This window comes from Aotus nancymaae, unplaced genomic scaffold, assembly GCF_030222135.1.
Source record: "Aotus nancymaae isolate 86718 unplaced genomic scaffold, 86718_ANA_hifiasm-v0.15.2.pri h1tg000053l, whole genome shotgun sequence".
NCBI classification, from domain to species: domain Eukaryota; kingdom Metazoa; phylum Chordata; class Mammalia; order Primates; family Aotidae; genus Aotus; species Aotus nancymaae.
Window position 1 is genome coordinate 5,665,332 of NW_026988467.1, and position 23,611 is coordinate 5,688,942.

General features: G+C 41.7%; 1 protein-coding gene across 12 annotated transcripts in view; it reads right to left on the reverse strand.

Annotated features, from left to right (window-relative positions):
- The window catches only part of RERE (arginine-glutamic acid dipeptide repeats), a 469,898-nt gene that overhangs the window by 97,769 nt on the left and 348,518 nt on the right, over nt 1–23,611 (reverse strand). For all 12 annotated transcript variants that reach the window (XM_012473620.2, XM_064363204.1, XM_064363205.1 and 9 more), the window contains one exon: nt 7,697–7,795. In XM_012473620.2, coding sequence (XP_012329043.2) covers nt 7,697–7,795 — 99 coding nt within the window. The remainder of the gene's footprint in view (nt 1–7,696; nt 7,796–23,611) is intronic.

Sequence of the window (23,611 nt, forward strand, 5' to 3'; positions counted from 1 at the left end):
ATAGCCCTAATGCTTAAATACAGACATGCGCGCGCGCGCGCGCACACACACACACACACACACACACACACACACACACACACACACACACACACACACAGCCCTGAAGAATAGCACAAGGTATGCTGGCTTTCATTTTTTTATCTAAAAGTAGAACTGGGGATGATGAACTTAAAAAAAAGTACTGGTTAAAGAAAATAAGAAAAGAAAATCTTGTTAAACACAAAGAGAAAAATGGGCATACGAACTTCTTTGACCACAGCGTAACGAGGAAGCCTAGAAAGTAGCAGAGCCATGTATGTGAATAGAAAGGTCACTGCTGAATTCGTACATTTATCCCAGAGGCAACTTCTACTGACAAGAACTACTGAAATAAATTTTTGAAACATCTCTTCCCTTCTAATAAAATGCTTGTCCTATTTCATTCACTAAGGGATTTTTAAAACACATTTCTCTTTATAGCTTATGAAACAGCAGAATCTTTCTGCAAACTAATTGACAGAACTGACTGCCTTACACCAACTTTTCTGTGCATATAATTGATTTTTAATTTGCTGTCTCATTTCCGAAAGGACTTGACGATAAACTCCACTCTATTCATACTATTGACTTCTTTAAGCAAGGGCTTGGTTCAAAGGCTGATGGGAATTAACCACAGGAAAAACAGTTCAATTTTATTAATAGTTGAAACTTTAGGCAAATCTCACTTGAATCTACATTTTTCTTTTTAATATTAAGGGCTAATTCTTACTATAGGTCACATTAAGAATACATAACATGGAGTAATATGTACATATGTGTACTATATCAACATTTCTATTTCTCTTATTTTTCCTACTCTCATAGACACAAATTTAGTACTTCATAAGAAACAGTACCAATGTCATTTAAAACTGGAAGAAGGGTGGTTAGTAGAGAGGAAAACCTACTGTGATTCAATTTAAAATGTACTAAGTACCTACTATGTGATGCAGTAGATACACAGCAAAGGTTCCAAATGAATTGTAAAAATTTCCAAGTTATAATTTACTTAGAAAGATAATTTCAATGTTCTGGCTCAACTCACATGTATGCAAACCTGTACACATACATAAGCTGACAATGACATAAAACCACGTACGTACATAAGCAAACACCAGAAGAAAGTAAAAAGCCAGCAAGTAAGACAATGAAGTCAGACACTGTGAGACGGTCTGTTAGTGGGGAGGTTTTAAATTCCCTTTAATGATTTTAGGATGTTGTTCTAACAATAGAAAAAATCTGCACAAAATCCTAAAAGAATAAGAAAGTGAAAAGGTTCATACTAGGTGACCTGCAAGTCACTCCTATCATCATTTTTTGAATGATTATATTAAATGGTCAACAACTCTGGAAATTTTACCATTCCTAAAGTAAATATAAACTAAGCCTTCCCCTATATTGTTGATGTAAAATTTTAAAAAACAAAATCATCAAGATTATTAGTATCTGGAACCCAGGTAACCATAACTACAAGCTCTGAGAACCTCTCTCCCTCTTTGTCATTGTCCTCCTTGCTGTTTTCACCTCCACAACCTCCTGCTGCTATTGGACCTTCACTGGAATTTTGCTGTGAATTCCATTTTCCTCAGCTGCCACGCAAACAGTAAATAAAATTCATTGTATTTTTGCCCCACTAAGCTGCTCTGTCTTCTGGCACATCCAGATGCCTGGCTTGAAAAGAGTGAACAATGAAAACAATGTTTTCTCAAGCAGACATTCCAAAAGGGCATAACAAAGGCATCTGAAGATGCTGCTGGGGAAAGACAACATACAAATAGCTGTGTGTATTCTGTGTAAGTAATTCCTTGACCAGCCGCACGGGTTCACTGGATTACAAATATTTAGAAAATTACTTTGCCATGTCATGCCAATTTTGAAAGAAGGATTTTCATTTATATTTATGATAGGCTGAGCTTAAAATTGAAGGAAGGTTTAGATGTTTTAAAATTTATGAACTTGTAAATAAATCCATGTACATGGCCAATTATGGTTTATCACCACCACAGATTAACTATCTCTGGATAAAAATTTCAGAGCTTATTTGTATCTAGGTTGTTCACCTCAATGTATTACATCAGAATTGATATAAAATATTTAATGGGTGGTGTATTTCAAGATAAAAGCTATAGTTACTCAAGATGAAATAAAAAACACCCTGTAGTAAAATGGTAAGCAACAGAACCTTCACTTTTTGCAACATCTGGATTGTTGCTAAAAGCTAATTCAACATGAAAATAATTTTAAAAACCAAAACACAGCTAAGTGGATAGCAAGCAGAGTGAGATGCACAGCTCAGTGGAACACCCAATCTTACAACCTTGCAAGTCAGACAAACTCCACAAGGAAAATGCAGGCCCTGAATTTTAAAAAGAATTCAATTAGCATCCCCACTATTTCCATAATCAACAGCTGAATGCTAATTAAGAGCACAGCATCAAGCAGCAATGGAATCCCAGTGCAATAAGCACCAACAAAACAGCAGCCAATGCTACCTTCAGCTCACACGCATAAATAAACAGAATTAATAACCACCCAAGCATGGAAGGGTGACTTAATCTGTTTCGATTAGGTGCAGTTCAGCCTAGGGCCTTTGTGTTCTATTTCAATGTGTTCATCATGTTTAATTAAAAACCTAATAATCTAGGGTTTTGTTTGTGTGGGTTTTTAAAAACGTTTTAATCTGTATTTCCTCCTTTTTATCTTCCTAAATTCTACCAATCTGGATGACTTCCTGAAAAGGAACCGTATTTTTAGCATAATATATGTGAAATTGGTTAACCATCAATGTAACTCTCAGAGGCAGAAGGCAGCCATTTACTTTGGCTCCATCCTTGCCCTTCCCTTGGTATTTAAAGCTTCAGAAACTGACCTAGCATTTCTTCCAAAATGCTTCTCTGATCGGACCAAGTTTACTTAGCCTGAAAGACACGACCCAGGCTAGCTACCAAGGTATTTCTCACATCCACTCAGCAAAAGCAGAATTCATTTGCAGTATCTGGTACAGAATTTGACAGAAATTGGCACATTTTTAATTCACTTCAAGATTTAAAGTATCTCAGTCCCAAAGCAACTTCAATTAGGAACACTGTCAGAGAAATAAACTGAGAGTTTGAGACGAAAGGCCTCCCATTGCGTGATTCTGAGGTCTAAGATCTTCAAAATTCATGATTATCTGAAAGACCTAGAAAGAAGAGGCTGGGTATTGGCGGGGGCGGGGGGTGGATAAGAAAGAGTTTAATGTGGGAGTTTTGCCCAAAAGTAAAATGTAAAACTTGTTTTTTTTTTTGGAGACAGTCTCACTTTATTGCCCAGGCAAGAGTGCAGTGCCATGATCACGGCTTACTGCAGCCTTGAACTCCTGGATTCAAGCGAATCTCCAACCTCAGCCTCTTGAGTAGCTGGGACTATGGGCACATAGTATGATGTTCAGCTATTTTATTATATTTTTAATTTTTTGTAGAAACAAGGTCTTGCTGTGTTGACCAGGCTCCAAAGGTAAAATTTTAAAGGTTGGTTTCTGAGGCATGTAAAAGTTTTTCTCTTTAATGTGCTGATTCATAATTATTAACTGTTACAAGTTTAAAATGCTGGATCAAAGACAATTATAGTGAAGGACGTTTTAAAAGGATTACCTTGAACAAAGAGTCATCAAGATTCTTCAAGCCCCTCATATGGAGAGAAATTACCTTCATCATTAAGTCCTCACCCTTAATATGTTTACAAACTAGGAGGACAATCAACTCAGAAATAAGACATAAGGGAACCAACAGCTGGGGATCAGAAGTCAGCACCAGAAGGCAGAGGATGAACTGCCAGTGAGTGATGTGCACAGGAGACACAGCGCGAAGAGGGAGCACTCGCCACGAGATGGGCCGGGAACCAAGCTGAGCCTGGAGGACAAGTAGAGTCTGCACTGACATAAGAGAGGTTAGTCTCTTCATGGAGCAGCAGGTCTGCCAGGCCCAGGAGGTCCAAGGGCCCAACCTCCCCACCGCACAGCAGGGAACTCATACCTTCAGGTGCTTATTTTACCAACCCTCTCACAGAGCAGCTGCTTCAAAGTCTTCATATAAATGCCAAGGGAAACACGTTCATCAAGACTTTTGTAGTTAGATCAGACACTAGGTAGTTAGAACAAATTAATATGCCAGGGGCAACGAAGTTTAATAATAACTAGCCAGCCATTGTGGCTTGCCTGTAGTCCCAGCTGCTCAGAGGCTGATGTGTGAGGATCACTTGAGCCCGAGAGTTTGAGTCCAGCCTGGGAAACAGAGCAAGATCCCCATCTCTTAAAAAAAATAGTAATGATAAGCCGGGTGCAGTGGCTCACACTTGTAATCCCAGCACTTTGAGAGGCTGAGGGAGTTTGAGACCAGCCTGACCAACATGGAGAAACCGAATCTCTACTAAAAATACAAAAATTGGCCAGGTGTGGTGGCACATGCCTGTAATCCCAGCTACTAGGGAGGCTGAGGCAGGAGAATCGCTTGAACTTGGGAGGCGGAGGTTGTGCTGAGCCACGATTGTGCCACTGCACTCCAGCCTGGGCAACAAGAGTGAAACTCCGTCTCAAAAAAAAAAAAAAAATTGTAATAATAAAAAAATAACTAAAATGTTCCAAGTATACAGAAAACTGGGAGAAAAAGCGGGGTAGGTAGGCCCATGGACTTATGTTAGCTGGGACACATTTGTTTTGCTTATTCCTGTGATTCCTGAGGTGAGAAAAGGTGGTAAATTCAACAGAAGAGGGCCACATGAACACAGCAGGTGTTTTTTCACAGCCAAAGCCAGGCAAGGATAAAGAGGGGACTGCCTTGTTGCCACATAAATCTCTTCAAAGATTGGAATTGGATCCATTCATCAGAAGCTTCCTTCAACCTCTCAATTATTCAGTCACTCTCTCTTCTTCACTGCTGAGGTTTTCAAAGTGAAGCTTCACTTCCTACACATAAGGCAACCATTTAATCCCGAGGCTCTGCAAGGGCTGGATGACTGCCAAGACATTTCTCAAAACAAGAAGCAAACATGATAAAAATGACCTCAAACGGATATGGATATATGCAGTTAGGGATCATTATTCCATACTCAAAGTATTCACCGCTTTGGAGTCATGTTTTGTTTTTCAAAATAAAGCCGGGCTCTTTCTGATGTGCAAGACTCCCCTCTCAGCTAATGGCTGCAAATCCCGTAGTAGCGACGGGGAGACAATCCACATCTGCCTGATACGAGCAGGCGCTGCAGGAAAAGGAAAGCAGCTTTCTCTTCAGCAGGAAGAGAGGACCTTGGCTGTGTATTTTTAAAATTCCAGAGGGAATGAAAGGTCACAAGAGAAATGAAAGAAGGGAGAGAGGAGAGTCACAGCTAGGGAGGGGCTGGGAGGCATGAGTAAGGAGTAGGGAGGGTGGGGGACACCAAGAAGAGGCAGAGAGGAGGCGAAGGAGAGAGGACGCCAAAGGGCCATGGAGACTGAAGAGAGAGGATGGGCAGGAGCTGAGGGAGGAACAGAAGCAGCAGCAGACATAGGGCTGCAGGCTGACAAGACCCTGAGACCACCTGGGCCAGGCCGAGAGGAGCGAAGGCAATCTCACAAAGTGTGGTTAAACCACCACATTCTATAGACTGTTCCATCCTTTTCATCTCCTTATGTGTTTCTTCCACACAGGCTTTTTGCAGAATTTTAAAACCTTGTCAATCAGATCTCTTATACACTCCTCAGATAAACAGGTTTATAGTAAAAAACCAGTATCAATATGACTTCCTAAAACTGATTTTAACGTCTAAACATTCAAAAATGTTTGAGATGTTTCTCTTTACTAATCATGTAAGATTTTAAAATTTTTTAATTTTAAAACAGCTACATTAACTCTGTAAGTCTGATAAAATTAAAGTCTTAAGGGATTATTCAACAAGCATTCCATTACCAACCCCTCAGGGCCATCTCAGTGTATCTCAGCTCCTTCTAGCTTTTCCCATTCCTCAGCCCTCGCCCACCCTCACCCACAGCCATTCTAGGAGCAAATTCTCTTTTCTCTACCTTCAAGGTGCAGCCTGGATCTCACTGCTTCTTATCATGACCACTGCTGCCACACCACCCAGCCACCAGTCCCAGCCTGATGTGCAGTAGCCCCTGGAGACCACCGGACTCAGGGGCCAGAGTGAGCCCTGCTGTCAGAGCGAGTCACTCCTCTGTTCAGAAGCTGCTCATGCAGGGCACATCACCATGCCCTGACGGTGGGTCAACAGGCCAGACCTGATCCACTCCCTCTGGGACACCCCTCCCACAAGCCCACCACCCGCCTCTCCTACCATGCCCCTCCTTGCTGTGCTGCAGAAACATTCCTGCCTATTTCTTGAACATGCCAGGCATGCTTTCACCTTAGGCCTCAGAATTCTCTGATATCCAAAAGGTTGTCCTCCTCACTTCACTAAGGTTTCATCTAAATGTTACTTTTAGGTGACTTTTCTGATCCTCCCTTATATAAGACGGTACCCCACCCAGCTGATTCTCGCTCATTACCCTACTCTGTATCTGCTTCACCAACCCCTGACACACACTCATTTATGAAGGTTTCCCCTCTTAAAACTTAAGACTCATAAGGAAGGACCTGGTGTTCTCCTTGATATAGCTCCTAGCACAACACCTGGTGCATAGCAGGCAGTCAGTAAATATTGCCGAATCAATGAAAGAGCGAGATCAGGAGCGTACATACAATTTCTAAACACTCTTTCTTAGCATATTTTAAAATACAGGAGAGGAACTTGCAATCAATATGTGTATTAGTGCCAGCCTTCATTTAAATTTCATTCAACCTAAAAGGCAAATGTCAAGCGGTAACATTCATACTGAAGACTGTATTTGCAAAAGCACAAGAAATCTTTTAAGTCTTTTACAGCAATGCCTTTTATAAGTCACAAGATGGAGATGTAGCTTCATTACAGCTGTCTGCTGGACGGGAATCCATGGGTTTGCAAGGCTGTACCTGTGGGCACACCTCTCTCCCCACTTCCTTCAATAGGCCACAGCAATAGAATCAATATGTAAAATCCATTATATTTATTTAATTAACTCTCTGCTTCCCGCTTGTAATCAATGTCTTTCAGGAGGTTGGGGATCCTACAAGCCCTATAAAAACAAGTCATCAAGCCAGGCACAGTGGAGCATGCCTACAGTCCTAGCTACTCAGAAAGCTGAGGCAAGAGGATTGAAGGAGCCCAGTTCAAAACCAGCCTGAGCAACACAGCGAGATCCCCCCGCTTCTCTAAAATAGTAACAATATAAAAAAAAGACAAGTCACCAATCCTACTTTAGGTTATGTGTCCACTGGTTTTAACATGCTGTGTCTTTAAATAGGGCGGTATCACAAGCTAGCTTGAACCAAAAACAAATTCAAATTAACCTTTTTTTGGAGTAACTGTCAATTTCTCCTTTCTTTCCATGAAACTTCGACAATCCTTCCTATCATCTGTGAAGCCTAATCTTACTAAAATCAAATCTTGCTGTACAATTACGAGGCTGAAGGGCCCCTTCCTCCTGCCCAGCGCTGTCATGGACAGCCATTCTGCATGACTGAAGCTTCTGCTTGAGCCCCTTTCCCTGAGTAGCAGGGAGGTCACAAACTGAGAAGCCGGCGCCCCGATGCCCCCGAGCACAAGGCAAATGCTGGTTCCCGCTCACCACTTCATCCTCAGTCCAGCACTTCTCGATGAGCTTGGGCACAGGCTTCTTCACCAGGCGCTGCAGGGCTTTGCCGGCATCATAACCGCTTTCGTGCAGCTAAAACAACAACAATTTTAGTTAGTTAACTGCACCAAATAACAGACAGGAAACAAATCAATGAAAGGCAAGCTCTGCATTGACTTTCTCTCACGGAAGAGTCAGGAAAGGGGCACTGAGACTCCATCATTTCAGTAGGCATGGGAATTTGTTCTCATCCAAGCCCACCCTATCCCAACCCCCATTCTGTCTACTCTGGGAGAAGGAGGCAGGCAAGGCAGATTTGGCAAAGATAGGAATAGGATCCTATATCCCTAAAAAGCAAACATTTAGTGAACGTTTGGCCCAGCCCAGTCTCAGGACATTCCATGCAATCATTATCTTACCTAATCCTATGGAGAAAGTATTCTCTCATTTAACCTTAAGTAGGAGCTATCATCACCCTATTTCACAGATGAGGAAACTGAGGCACAGAAAGATCAAGTAAAGGTGTTCATCACACTGAGCCAGCAGGTTCTGAAGCCAAGACTCCAACCCAGCCAGGAGGACCCTTTTTACTCGTCTCATTCTCTGCAAAGCAGCCTAAAGTCATACAATTATGTTCTTTCTTTTTAGCATCTCTTAAGTTTTTCGACTGTGCTAATTTTACTAAAAAACATTTAAAGTGCCTAAAATTTAAGAGCTTTTTAAAGAAAATAAGTCTGTAACAGTATGTTAGTTTTTCAGTGCATTTGAATAAAGATGCAGGTTTATCTATATATTCCCTTTAGGACCAGACTTGTCTCTTGTCAAAGCGAATCAACTTTTCTCATCCTGTATCTCTTTTACCTTATGCAGTGTCTGGCACCATGGACTCCTTCCTACCTTGCAAAGATGCCCATACACTCCTGCTATGGCTTCCATCCCACCATCTACTCTTAGTTTCTGAGTTCCAACTTGCAGATGATGTAGAGAAACAGCAGGTACAAAGATCCTCTGGCTCTATCTACCTCCCCACACTGTGGCTGTCACTCATTAGAAATCCACCTTTCCTTTACACATCTAGTCTTCTGACACAAAGACTGGTTTTGTCTAAGACTTGTATCTCCAGTGCTGAACACAGTCCGTAGTGTAAGGTAATACTCCAGAAACACCTACTAACTTCCTAAATGAAATATTAAATAAATAAATGCCGTCAATGACTGTCCCGAGGTAGACTCAATCCAAGTCTAAATCTCAGTTTATTTGAGCTCATTCATCAACACACTAGGCCCTGGGACATAGCAGTAAACAACACAGAAGTCCCTGTTCTCATGGAGTAGACATTCTGATCTTTTCACTCATGCTTCAATCTCTTATTTTAACAAAGAGCCAGCATTAGCTGAACATTTAGGACAAATAAAGCTGAACATTCAAGACATGAAAAGAACAAACCTTAATAAGTTATAGTCCTTATTTCCAGGAAACTTACAAACTGGTACGGATATAAAACACACAAAATGACAAGATCAAGTATGTTGTAAAAACCACTCTCGCTTAGGTTTAGGCAAAGACCTATGGAATCATAAGAGGAGAGAGTCACGTGTTTCTTCTTTTTAACAGAAGAATCATGAGGACGTGCAGCCTCCCTTCCTAGCAACTGCTGAAGCCCTTGGGCTGTCACACGGTAAGCTGGCAGTAAATATTTGTTGAATGAAATAAATATATAAAGGCGGAATTTAACTGCTAACAAAAGGAATATCACAAACATCCATTTTCAATGCTCACTCAGCAAAACAGAAAGTATTAAAAATGTGAAATTCCAGAGCATTCTCACAGTTTAGAGGACATCAATTTATTTTAAATCAAGACTGGGAAGTCCAGGCTATACATTAGCTGTAACAATAAATCAACCATCTTAAAACAAAACAAAAGACCCATAACCATGATCAATGCTATATCCCACTTTGGAGTGGTGGTGCAATGAACAAATATTAACTTATTTATTTTTATCGTTATTTACCATTAGACTCATATTTATCACTACTTACCATTAGACTCTTTTAAAAACAAAATGCTACTATGATTGCAAATGTTTAAAAACTATCCAATTTAGCCTGCTTTCAGAGGTATAAAAAGATCTGAAATAAAATCAGATTCTCATACTTTCCCTAATATCCAGAACAAGCAGACATTTGTCAAGCTTGAGCCTGGGAGGTTAAGGCTGTAGTAAGCCTTGATCACACCACTGCACTACAAGTCTGAGTGACATAGTGAGACTTTGTCTTTAAAAAAAAAAAAAAAAAAGTGGGAAAAGCTATGGACTTTGGAGACAAATTGCCTGGATTCCAACTCCAGCTCTACTACTTACTAGGTATGTAACCTTGAGAGTTACTTATCATTTTTGAGCCTTAATTTTCACATTTTTTTTTTTTTTTTGGAGACGGAGTTTCGCTCTTGTTACCCAGGCTGGAGTGCAATGGCGCAATCTCGGCTCACTGCAACCTCTGCCTCCTGGGTTCAGGCAATTCTCCTGCCTCAGCCTCCTGAGTAGCTGGGATTACAGGCACGCGCCACCATGCCCAGCTAATTTTTTGTATTTTTAGTAGAGACGGGGTTTCACCATGTTGACCGGGATAGTCTCGATCTCTTGACCTCGTGACCCATCCGCCTCGGCCTCCCAAAGTGCTGGGATTACAGGTGTGAGCCACCGCGCCCAGCAATTTTCACATCTTTAAAAATGGATATAATAATAACATCAACCTCTTAGGGATACGTGAGGATAATAGTAGAAAATATATGTTAGCTATATCTTTTAAAAAGAAAAAAAAAAATCAACCTCATCTCAATTTTGATCAACTTTCCAGATTACCGAGTAGTCTTCTTAGAGACAGAAAAAATTTTGTTAAGCTATAAACAAAAACCACCACTTATGTGCACATTAATACTTTAGGAAATTTGATTAAGGCCGGGCGCGGTGGCTCACGCCTGTAATCCCAGCACTTTGGGAAGCCAAGGTGGGTGGATTACCTGAGGTCAGGAGTTTGAAACCAGCCTGACCAACAAGGTGAAACTTCGTCTTAAAAAAAAAATTTTTTAATTAAAAAAAAAAAGCAATTTGATTAAAACTCTGGTATCATATATAGGAAAAATTTAAAATTTTAAAATCCAGTCTGGGCTCAGTGGTTCACGCCTGTAATCCCAACACTTTGGGAGACCAGGGCAGGTGGATCATTAAGTCAGGAGTTCAAGACCAGCCCAGCCAAGATGGTAAAACCCCATGTCTACTAAAAAATTACAAAAATTAGCCAGGTGTGGTGGCAGACGCCTGTAATCCCAGCTACTCGGGAGGCTGAGGCAGGAGAATCGCTTGAATCCAGGAGGCAAGGGCTGCAGTGAGCCAAGATCACGCCACTGCACTCCAGCCTGGGCGACAGAGTGAGACTCCATATCAAAATAATAATAATTTTTTAAAAATCTTATGTGCCTGGTACCAGGAAATTACTCATAAGAACATAAGGCCCATCCCAAAAGCAAACTGCTGAGTGGATGAAGTTCAATCAAATATCATTAATACCTGTGGCATTCTGGCCTTTTGGTGAACCAAGAAAAGCTTTAAACTACAGCAGGAAGAGATGCTTCCACTGAAGTGCTGAACATCTCATTGTGCTTGTTCCGTTTGTTAGAGAGCATGGCTGCAGCCAGCACAATGCCCCTCAGCTAAATTTCTAGTGATGAGCCTAACAGGGAAAGAGGCACTTTCCCTAAACAAGTCCTGTCATTCACACTTTTTTTTTTTTTTGTCATAAACAAAACTTTATTTCAGATGGCAGTTTCTCCTGGAGAAGCTATTCTAATGACATGGTAACTCAAGCTTCCTTCCCTACTGTGTCCTCTAAATAATGGGTGATTCTCTCCTTTTGTTTGACCTGTTTTTCTGGACCGTCTCTTAAAATATTCCTATTCCCTAAAAAACAGTCCCTATTCCTGACTTTCCCATGCTACCAGTTAGTACTGAGAGTCCTTACCCCTCCCCACCCCTACACAAAGACACATCTGAAAAGTAAAAAGTGTGGGATTATTTACCCAAAGTGATAAAAAAAAAAAATTTGTTTTTTTTTTTTTTTTTTTTTTTGGACATGGAGTCTCACTCTGTCACCCAGGCTGGAGTGCAGTGGTGCGATCTCGGCTGACTGCAACCTCCGCCTCCCAGGTTCAAGTGATTCTCCTGCCTCAGCCTCTTGAGTAGCTAGGATTACACCATCATGCCCAGCGACTTTTTTGTATTTTTAGTAGAGACGGGGTTTCACCAGGCCAGGCTGGTCTTGCACTGACCTCAGGTGATCTACCCACCTCAGCCTCCAAAGTGCTGGGATTACAGGCGTGAGTCATCAAGCCCGGCCCAAAAGTGATGAAATATTTCTTGAACGGATGAAGGAAGAATATTATTATGCTACCATCAGTATTTCACAGGGGCAAGTACACAACTTGGTCAAGTGGCTGTTCTGGTGTGCTTTCCTCCTTAGGGAACCTAAGGGACCCTTTTCTTCTTAGGAAATCAAAGGGACTCTTTCTAAAGGGGCACCATCTTCTTAATGTTACAGATACTGACTTCTACCTTATAGAAATGTTGTCTGAGAAAATTATGAGACAGAGTTTTATATCTTTTTTTCTTTTTTTGGAGATGGAGTCTTGCTCTGTCACTAGGCTAGAGTGCAGTGGTGCAATCTAAGCTCACTGCAACCTCCACCTCCTGGGTTCAAGCAATTCTCCTGCCTCCGCCTCCCGAGTAGCTGGGACTACAGGCATACCAACGTACCCGCTAATTTTTGTATTTTTAGTAGAGATGGGGTTTCACCATGCTGGCCACAATGGTCTCGATCTCTTGACCTCGTGATCCATCTGCCTCAGCCTCCCAAAGTGTTGGGATTACAACAGGTGTGAGCCACCGCGCTAGGTCTATCTTTTTAGTAAACATACACTTTTAACATACTATAAGTTGTTATGCCCTACACAGCTCCGTAATAGGGAAACTTACCTTTAGAACATTCGGGGAAAATTACTGGCAATCAGGACATCCTTCTTTCCTTCAACACATTTACTGAGTGCTCAACTATGCCAGGCACTCTCCTAGGTGCTGGAATATAGCAAATAGCCCTTTTTTTCTCTCCTTGAGACAGGGTCTTGGCTCTGTCTCCCATGCTGGAGTACAATAGCACAATCCTGGCTCACTGCAGCCTCAATCTCCTGGGCTCAAGCAGTCCTCCCACCTCAGCCTCGAAAATACTGGGACAGTTGTGCACCACCACGCCTAATTTTCATGTTTTTGGTAGAGATAGGGTTTTGCCACGCTGCCTGGGCTTGCCTCTTTTTTTTATTGAGAGTTTCACTCTGTTGCTTGAGCTAGAGTGCAATAGCACAGTCAGCCCACTTTTGCCCAAATTCCTAGGCTCAAGCAATCCTCCTGCCTCAGCTTCCCAAGTTGCTCAGCTTACAGGCATGTGCCACCAGGCCTGGCTAATTTTTAAAAATTTTTTTTTTTTTTTAGAGACAAAGACTCACTATGCTGCCTAGAGTGGTCTCAAACTCCTGGGTTCAAGTGATCTTCCTGCCTCGACCTCCTAAACTGCTAGGATTATAGGCATGAGGCACTGCACCTGCCCCAAATAGCCCTATTCTTAAAAGGAGTTTGCTTTCTGGATGATTATAAAGATTTTCTTTCTTTGGATGAGGATAATGTGCAAGAAATAATGTTCAAGAAAGAGTTAAACTGGGTGTTTCAACTATATTCCTTACATAAATTAGAACTGGTAAATCTACCAAAACACTGGCTATCTTAAATTTCTAAAGATTGTCATTAGAAACATTCCCCTCTAATACAACATCAAGTTCTGAAGGTTGCCATAATTTCACCTTGTGAAATACATTATGTAGATTTCAAATTTTAAACACCTGATCATGACCATGCAGCTAAGTCTATAGTCAGGAAATTAAATGCAAGTTTCCCAATACTGCTAAGGTAAGATGTCCTTTAATGTGAATAAGGTTTTCTACTATTTCCCTAAGAAGGCTGTTCAAATAAATTGCAATGAAGATGGGGAAAAAAGAAACACCTCTCAAACATCTTATAGCTTCACTTTGTATCCACAGAAAAGCAATTAACGCAAGATAATTAAACCTTTCTGTCCATTTTGCAACCAACCCATGGTGGTAAAATCTGGGATTAAATGCAATTTTAATGTAGAGTATAGAGAACTGTACATTTTGGAGCTACTGGGAAAAGATCAGTATAAAAAGCAGGGACCAAGATAAAGCATCTTGACTCACTCAGCTTCCAGTCTCTGAAAGCTAAGGAGGGTAGAAGCACTTAGATCTTAACCCCCACGAAACCACTACAGCAGGATGACATTTAGAAGAAAGCACTTTCAAATTCATCACTACAGGTGTGTGGCAGTGGTTTCTTTTTTCTTTTTTAAAATCCAATGATCAAGGAAACATTTACTTGTAAATCTTTCTGCCTCTTTTCCACATCACTAAACTGCATGACTGCACTTCTATGAAACCTAAACCACAAGTCAAGACCCAGGATTTATGATTAGGGAATCTGATAACAAAATATTGATTTCTTCATGAATCCACTAGCCTTTCAAGTCATTCCACCTCAGAACTATCCCTGTTTTGCTCTTTTCTAGCAATTCGGTCTTTGATCTCTGGGTGTGGTCCATGGAATCCTCGGAGACATGATTTTTCCTTCGTTTTTGGTTGTTCACTGTGAAAGAGCAAACTTGAGTGAATTCTTTCCCTATGTGGTGGCTGGCCCCCTTCTGCCACACCTTCTTCAGCAGAAGTCCTGGTGTCCTTGAGATCCAGTAGGACATTCCAGCCTCAGAGGCAGGCTGCTCACATCATATTCTCTTTGCTTCCACTCATTCAACAAAGAGTCATCAAGCAATTCTGCAAGCCAGTTATCGTGCTAACAACGGGGATACAGTGGTGTGCAAAAACAGGCATCCATGAACTATGCAAAGTGGACTTGGTAGGGGATTTTGGTGCTAAAAACAATAATAACTTCTGAATAACAAACACCTGATTTAGGTCCACTATAACAAAACTAACCACTACACTGATTCATTCAGAGCCAAAGACACTGTGCTATAGTAACTGGACACATCAAGCTAGTTGCATAAAAAGCTCTCAGTAACTCTAGGTACTACAATAAATTATCAACTAGCCAATGCCTTCTGCAGCCTAGTGAAAATAGGATGAGGCAAGTGACAGATTCTTACAGCCCTGTCCCGAACCAGCTGAGTTCAGGTTTTCATCTGTTAAGTGGGCTTAACACCACCAGCCTTCAGCTGTGTCACAGAACAATGGAAAGCGCTAAATGAGACAAAATGTGTCAAGACACTCTGAAATGTAAGATAGCTGTGAGCTGTACAGTGGTATCGTCATGGGGAGAAGTATTTTAGACAAACGACTCTTACCTAAGACTATTCAAACAAGAGGTTCAATAGAGCCAACAATGCGGGTAGGCACTACTCATCTGCAATTGTCTTACTACAGCCTCTGACCTCCTGATTAGCAGAAAGAAAGGATCATGCTACAAGAAAAACATTTCTGCATAATTGCCCAAGTTAAATCTGCTACGCTCACTCTGCCTGACAAATCATTCCATGCTTATTACTTTATATAATTTAATATATATAAGTGCTTTACTGGCAAGCTTCTTGAAAGAATAAATAACACTTAATGACTGCCTACAGTTTAATTAACTCATGATTGAACTTCTCATGGATTCCTATAAACATTAAATTATAGCCTTCCTCAAAGCTACCATGGATAAAAATCTTGTTTAAAGCTTAAACTCTCTTGCCTAAACAATTCCTAAATTCCAGCAAATCTGTACATTGGGCAGAGAGGTGAGAAAATCCACCTTAATGCATGGTTATAAAGTGTGTTATTTTATAGAGCAAGGATGAGGTCTTAAATAAGATTGAAAATGTGCACGTGTCCGAGCACCTCATTAATATTACAGCAGTCATTAAACATCTCTGGATCTCAGGCAGTCTTATTAGCATAAACTCTGCGTATTACTACAGGGTTTCAAGTTTCTATTCTGGCTTCTCATCTTAGCTACCATTTTCTGTCTGCGTGATGTTGCAAATAAATTTTCCTTTAGGCATGGCTCAGCTGTCAGGCACCTCTGTTCTATAATGAACCCATGAATTACATCTCCCTGCTCTGACATCTCTGGTCTCACACATCAAAATATTGTTCTTCAACCGTAATTTATAACTTAATTTAAATGTCCCTTTTCCCATGACCTTTTCAGATCAAATGGCATTGCATCAGGCAGTTTCTACTACGCTAAAGCATACTTTTCAAATATAGCCATTATAATAACTATATAAAAAGCCTACTTAAGTTAGACTGCATTCAAGCTAAATAATTAAATAATTCCAGTCCATTAAGAACAATATTAGATTTCAAAGTCTTTTGCTATGCAAAATATGCTGTTTATACATCACAAGAAACTGCCAAAATAACTGAGAAAGGAAAAAAGGGGGGATTTGGAATATATCTTAAAATTCTTCATGTAGTTTTAATTAATTACTTCAACTATTAAGGTAAGTGAGAAAGACCTTGCCGAAATATGTTCCAAACAAAATTTAAAAATTTTTTGACCGGGAGCCAGACGCAGTGGCTCATGCCTGTAATCCCAGCCCTTTGGGAGACCAAGGTGGGTGGATCACGAGGTCAGGAGTTTGAGACCAGCCTGGCCAGCATGGTGAAACCCCGTCTCTACTAAAAATACAAAAAATTAGCTGGGCATGGTGGCGCGTGCCTGTAATCCCAGCTACTCAGGAGGCTGAGGCAGGAGAATTGCCTGAACCCAGGAGGCGGAAGTTGCGGTGAGCCGAGATGGCGCCATTGCATTCCAGCCTGGGTAACAAGAGCGAAACTCCGTCTCAAAAAAAAATATTTCGGCCGGGCGCGGTGGCTCAAGCCTGTAATCCCAGCACTTTGGGAGGCCGAGGTGGGTGGATCACGAGGTCAAGAGATCGAGACCATCCTGGTCAACATGGTGAAACCCCGTCTCTACTAACACAAAAAATTAGCTGGGCATGGTGGCGCGTGCCTGTAATCCCAGCTACTCAGGAGGCTGAGGCAGGAGAATTGCCTGAACCCAGGAGGCGGAGGTTGCGGTGAGCCGAGATCGCGCCATTGCACTCCAGCCTGGGTAACGAGCGAAACTCCGTCTCAAAAAAAAAAAAAAAAAAAAAAAAAAATATTTCTTGGCAGGGCACGGTGGCTCACACTTGCAATCCCAGCACTTTGGGAGGCTGAAGCAGGCAGATCACTTGAGGTCAAGAGTTTGAGATCAGCCTGGCCAACATGGTGAAACCTGGTCTCTACTAAAAAATAAAACGAAAATTAGCCAGGCATGGTGGCACAGGGCTGTAATCCCAGCTACTCAGGAGGCTAAGGCAGGAGAATCCCTTGAAACTGGGAGGTGGAGGGTGCAGTGAGCCGAGATCACACCACTGCACTCCAGCCTGGGCAACAAAGTTAGACTCCATCTCAAAAAAGTAAAATTCTTATAACCGTAATTCACAGATGTCAATGCATTTTCATTCATACCTCCATCATCGATGACGAAGTGCCAAGTACAATATATGAAACAGGTAAACGTAAAAAAACTAGAAACTAAGAGTGTAATTTTTATTTTTATTTGGCCATTATCATTTCAAATAATGCTATTTAAGTACCAGAGAGGCTAAAATTTGTCCGACTGGTCTTACGAGAGCACAATTCAGAGATAATGGAAAAGACAAAGAATTTAACTGCAGAGAGTAGGGCTTGAGGGAAAAGTCCAGTTAATTTTCAGAAGGAAATACACAGTTATTGAACAAACCTTTCCTCCCTCTTTCCATCACTTTCTGAAACTACAATGTTCCAGGAATTATGCCAGCCCCTAGAGTCACATGGAAGAAAGGAGGGGCCGTAACGTTTGCTGAGCAGAGCACAGTGTGCTAAGAACTGTGTTAGGTCTTTATGATTTCATCATTCCACACGCCATTCTTCCATGGCAAGAGTACTAAAAATGAGAAAATGACATGGAGAGGGTTCAGTTTCTTTCTCTAGGCCACTTCCCTAGCAAGCAGCAGCACAAGGATTCTAACATAAATCCATGTTCTAGGAAGATGTCCCTACCCTGGAATGTCGCTACTGGGGCGGTTTAGGACAGGCAATCTGGTGGGAGCAATGGGCACAGGGACGTTTTCGGCTGCAATTGACAAAGCAAGCACACTGTCATTTCTTAACTCAGGGATAGAGGATGAGGGTGGGTGGAGGAAGGGAGGGAGCCAGCAGTTTGGAAAAGAGGAGACACACACATGTAAACAAACTAACAAAACAAAATCGCCATCCATGAAAATACTCAAGTGCTAATGAAAGCTGATGGGATGACATTTGCTCAGTATGGAAAATCTAAAATTCCTCTCAAGAGTAGCGTAAGGCCAGTGGCCTCGCCAGGAGTTCGGACATGCCCACCCCTCTCCGCGCCTAGAAACTACGTCACCACTCCACGCCCGGCACCAAGCCCTACACTCGGCACCTAGCTCCTCCACGTAACTCCCCCACGCCCACTTCTGCACTCAGCACTCAAATCTGCACTCAACACTAGGCTCTGCACTCAGTACCTAGCCCGCCGTTAAAAAAGAACCTGCCCAATAGCATTTTGCCCCATCCAGGTCCCACTCCCACTGGGCGGCCAGCTCACCGGAAATCCTGCCCACCTGCCAATAGCAGCTTGCCCCGTCCACGTCCTGCTTCCTCACAACCAATCAAAACGCCTCCACTCCCTATAAAACCCCGCGCCCAAGAGGAGTCAAGCTGACTTCTCCGGCCCCTTCTGTTGGACCGCAGAACCTTGCCCAGGAGCCAATTAAATTTCTTTATTCCAATAACTGGCCTCAGTTGCCTCATTTAAACCTTACAAGTAGGTTTTGAAAATCAACAACCAGTGTAATATGATTAACTTGCCTATGCTTTATGAACAGCAACAACCAAATAAAATACACTATTGCAGGAGAAATAAGCAGTATTATTATTGTAGTAAAAATCGGCAGTAATATATCTAGGTTAACATCTCTCTTTTAATTTCCTTAGGCTGCTACAGCATTGCCATATTTCTCATTTGCAATTAGTCCCCACATAATATTATGCCTGGAAATTAATGGGACACAGTCTCCTGGCTGTGGTGTTTCTGAAGGTCTTCTAGACCCCCAAGAAAGGAGCCTCAGCCAGCACAGATCTGCGGGTAAGCATCAAATGCTGCCCTTCAGTTGAGGAAGGTAAGTTATTTTGAAAACACAAACCAAACCAAACTCTGAAAGTCTTGGCCAATTTTGACCATCTGTCTATTTTGAGGCTCTATCTGACACTGTCTTCACACCAACACCAACACCAAGAAGGACCTCAGGAAGTCCTGGTACCAAAGGCACAAGTTTGGAAGTTCTGTAAAGCTAAAGCCTAAGCAGGATAGGGTTCCTGGCTTTTGCTTTTAATTAAAAAAAAAAAAAAAAAAAAAAAAAAAACTTAATTTTTTTTTTTTTTTTTTTTTTTTTGAGATTGAGTCTCACTCTGTCGCCAGGCTAGAGTGCAGTGACACGATCTCGACTCAATCTGACCTCATGATCTGCCTGCCTTGGCCTCCCAAAGTGCTGGGATTACAGGCGTGAACCACCAAGCTCGGTCTTTTTTTTTTTTTTCTTAATAGAGAGAGAGTCTTTGCTGTATTGTCCAGGCTGGTCTCAAACCATCCTCCCACCTTGGCCTCCCAAAGTGCTGGGATTATAGGTGTGAACCACAGCTCCTGGCCTGACTCTGGCTTTGATTCAAACATTAGCTCTGCCATGAGCTGTGTGATATTAGATGAATTAATGGCCCCATTAAACCTCAGTGTTCTCCACTGTAGAAAGGGAGAATAGAGTGCCTATCTTGGACGTCACCACTGACAGGAGGAAATGCTCCAGGGGACAGCTGACTGAGTAGGTATAGCCTAGTGTGCAGAAGAAACATAGAAAGAGGAGTGAAGGCCTATGACCTTGGGGCACAGAGCATCTCTCACTACCACGGGATGACCGAGGAAATGCACCTGTTACATCAGCAACACAGGCTTTGACTCCTCACCCCTGTGCTAAAGGAAAAGAACAAACTGTGGAGCCCAACAGGAATGCATCTTATTCTACAAAACAAGGCAGGATGAAAGATGAGACTGAGAAGGGAAGCAACAGAGATCTTGGTGATCTGTTGGGGCCTGGAGAAACCAGGAGCCTCTGGAGAGAATGAGCAGCCTACACTGGGCAGAGCGGGGCCTGCGTCCTTCGCTTCTTTTGCTGTCACAGAAGGGGCTGAGGTAGATCATTTTTGGAACTTCCCTATTTTCAACATTCCTTCACTTTATAAAGATTTTTTTAAAGGCAAAATATGATAGAACATTCTTCTAAAAAGGAATAAACAAATGGTAATAATGTTAACACATTAATTTAGAAAAATAAAAAAATAAACAATATAACCACTGAATTAAGCCACATTCCCCAGGCCAAAGACTTAATGAATGGCTCCTGCACAGACTTCACTTAAAATTTAGGGATTAGGGTTGTGCCTCTTAATTTTCAAGTCTCTGTGAAAGCTGAAGTTTATGCCACAGGTCTTAAAATGCAATTATGGATAATTAATCATTTACACAGTTAACATGTCTATAGCCTGACTTCCTCCTTTTTTATAAATGCAAGATCAGCCACAGAATAATAAAAAGAGAGGGTGTAGGGGGTGCAGGCTGCTCCTGGGGCAGGAAGACTCCACAGAACTCAGTAAATAATCTACTAAGAAGACGCAGCTTGAGGACCCACAGTGAGTGTAACTCTGGTCACAGGGAGAAAAGCTACTGGCACATTTGTGAACCTAGACTGTTTATGGTGCTTTTCTGAATAATTATTTGTCAGCTGAGAAAGACCTATGTCTAACCACAAGTGGAAATGGTTCAGGACCACAAGTGGAAATTAAAACATGTTTTCACTTACTCCTGGCATCCTCACAGCCTTGAAAACAGAAAAAGATATGTGACATGAAACTGGACAGAAGGCTGGAGGATGAATAAAAACCACAGGTCTAACCATCTCACGTAGGCACTAGTGAACCTACTCATACATGCTAAATTGACCTAGAAAGTGTATGTGAAAGGCTTGAACACAAAAACACAAAAGTCAAGACCAGTTACATCAGTATTAAGAAATATTTACAGTAACTGCTTTAAATCCTACTTAGTAGAATTGAGGCACAGAAATAATTGCCCCCAATTCAAGGGCTCAGCAGTCTGAATCTCAGTGCTTTGTGATGAGTGATTCTAAGGTGATACAAACAACAGTCCACTTCATCTTTTTGGCAATGATAATGAAGTTAAGTTATGGAACAACAAAGACCAAAGAGGCATACACTGATGCATCTACAGCTCCAGAGTGGGGAAAACATCCGAGCAACTGCATTTTCATCTGGAAACTTCAGCCAAGAACATAGCTTTAGTAACTAAGAAATAAGCAAAAAAGCCTCTGGGCAACCAAAGTAGTGTCCCCAAGCCAAGGCCTTAGACACTTAACTACCTCACAATGCTAGCTTTCCCAATCTAATAACAGGTCTCAAAAGAAAAAATCAGAAAGACTATATGATTTCAAAAGAGAAATGCAGACAGCCTGACTGTGGGAGACACAAAAATTTGGCAACTGTCACGCAAACCAAAGAGCTCAGATCCTAACCGTTGCACATTCTTTTGTGTAATGGACACCAGTAACGATCACTCAGAAGCATGGAGTAAAGGTACACTTGGCTTGAGAAGATATGAAAATGTATTCCTCCTCATTTCTAAACTGGAAGAAAAATAATAAAGAAGAAGAAAAGGAGGAGAAGAGTCAGTTTTCCTAGTAATGCTGGGATAACTAGTACTCCAAAGTGCTACCGTAGCTGGAATACACAGCCCAACAAATACTGGGTGTGGGGAGAAGGCAGGCCACCCAACAAATAGGGGAGCAGGATTGACAGGAGTGGGGCACTCCAGTGTCATTATCTACAAACCCCAGCAAGTCACTGGGTAAGGGGGAAACATCTAGCATTCTGGAGGAGAGGGCTGGCCAGGACAACTCAGGTTGTCAGTCTAGTGGGGCTGGGCTCTGGGCAGGGCTGTGGAACTGAAGCTAAAACAGAGAAACTTGAAAAAGCTACAGCTTCAAGGATCACCTGCATTTATCCCAGGCCAGCTCAAAGACCAACCTTAAAACAACACAACTTGCTCACAAGGGCCACTAATGAGCAATACCTTCCCTGCTCTATCAGGCCCAGGCCAGGACTAACGCAGGCTGGACCCAGAGCTTCGAAGGGCTAGGGTAGTAGTGGCTGAGGAAGAAACCCTGGGCAACCTGGGAGGTCAGAATATATCACTTAATATGGTTGTTATACATGACACTTTTGTTAACTAAATAAATATATTCTTTGCCCAAGAAAGCCAAATGTTCCTTATTTTATAAATCAAATGCCCTTATACGTCACAGAAATACATAGCCACTACTAGAAATATTTTTATAGATTCTCAATATCAGAAAGTCTACACTTTAAATAAGTCATAAAAGCTGGGCAAGGTGGCTCACAACTGCTGTAATCCCAGCACTTTCAGAGGCCAAGGCAAGAGGACTTCTTGAGGCCAAGAGTTTGAGACTAGGCTGGACAGCATAGTGAGACCCTGCCTCTACAAAAAATAATTTAAAAATAAATAAAAATAAGTAAGTCACAACAGATGGAAAAGGATAGGAAATAAAAATAATGAACTCTCTTTTAAAAATTCAAAATAAGAACTATATTTTAGTAATATTTTATATAATAGTCATTTTAACTGTGGTAGGCCAAAAAATGACCACCAGAAGATATACACATCAAATCCCTGGAAACTATGAATGTGATCTTATATGGAAAAAAGGTCTTTGCAGATGTGCTAAGGACCTTGAAATAAGGAGATGATTCTAGATTACTTAGGTGGGCCCTAACTCCAATGACGAGTACTTATAAAAGAGAGGTAGTAGAGAAAACCAGACACACAGAGAAGGCAGCAGTGTGAAGATGAGCAAAGAAAGATGGGGCCACAACCAAAATGTGCAAGCAGTCACCAGAAGCTGCAGGAGGTGAGGAGTGGGCTCTGCCCGGAGGGATACCCCACTGACAACTTGATTTCAGATTGAAGTAGAGATGAAAGAGGAGCTGTTAAGAACAATATTCTACATTATCATCAGAAAGAGTCAAAGTGGTCCATTTCACTGTTAGAAAAATATATGATAAAGAATGCTTTTGGAAAATATCAAGGAAACTATTAAAAATAGCATAAATAGGCCAGGCGCAGTGGCTCACACCTGTAATCCCAACACTTTGGGAGGCTGAGGTGGGCGGATCACAAGGTCAAGAGATTGAGACTATCCTGACCAACACGGTGAAACCCTGTCTCTACTAAAAATACCAAAAAAATTAGCCAGGTGTGGTGTCATGCGCCTGTGGTCCCAGCTACTACGGAGGCTGAGGTGGAAGAATCACTTGAACCCAGGAGGCGGAGGTTGCAGTGAGCCGAGATTGTGCCACTGTACTCCAGCCTGGGGACAGAGCAAGACTCCATCTCAAAAAAAAAGCATAAATATTCTCAAAACACTGAAAAAGAAAAATGAAATATCTATATAGATATAGCAAAAAACAGAATGACAGGAACATAGCCACCAAGTTTGGGTAATTTCTTAAAGCAGCCACAGTGAACAAATACACTAACCTTCAAAAGTTGGGCTAAAAAATTATTGAGAGAGCTATAAAAAAGCATTCTGGACTGAG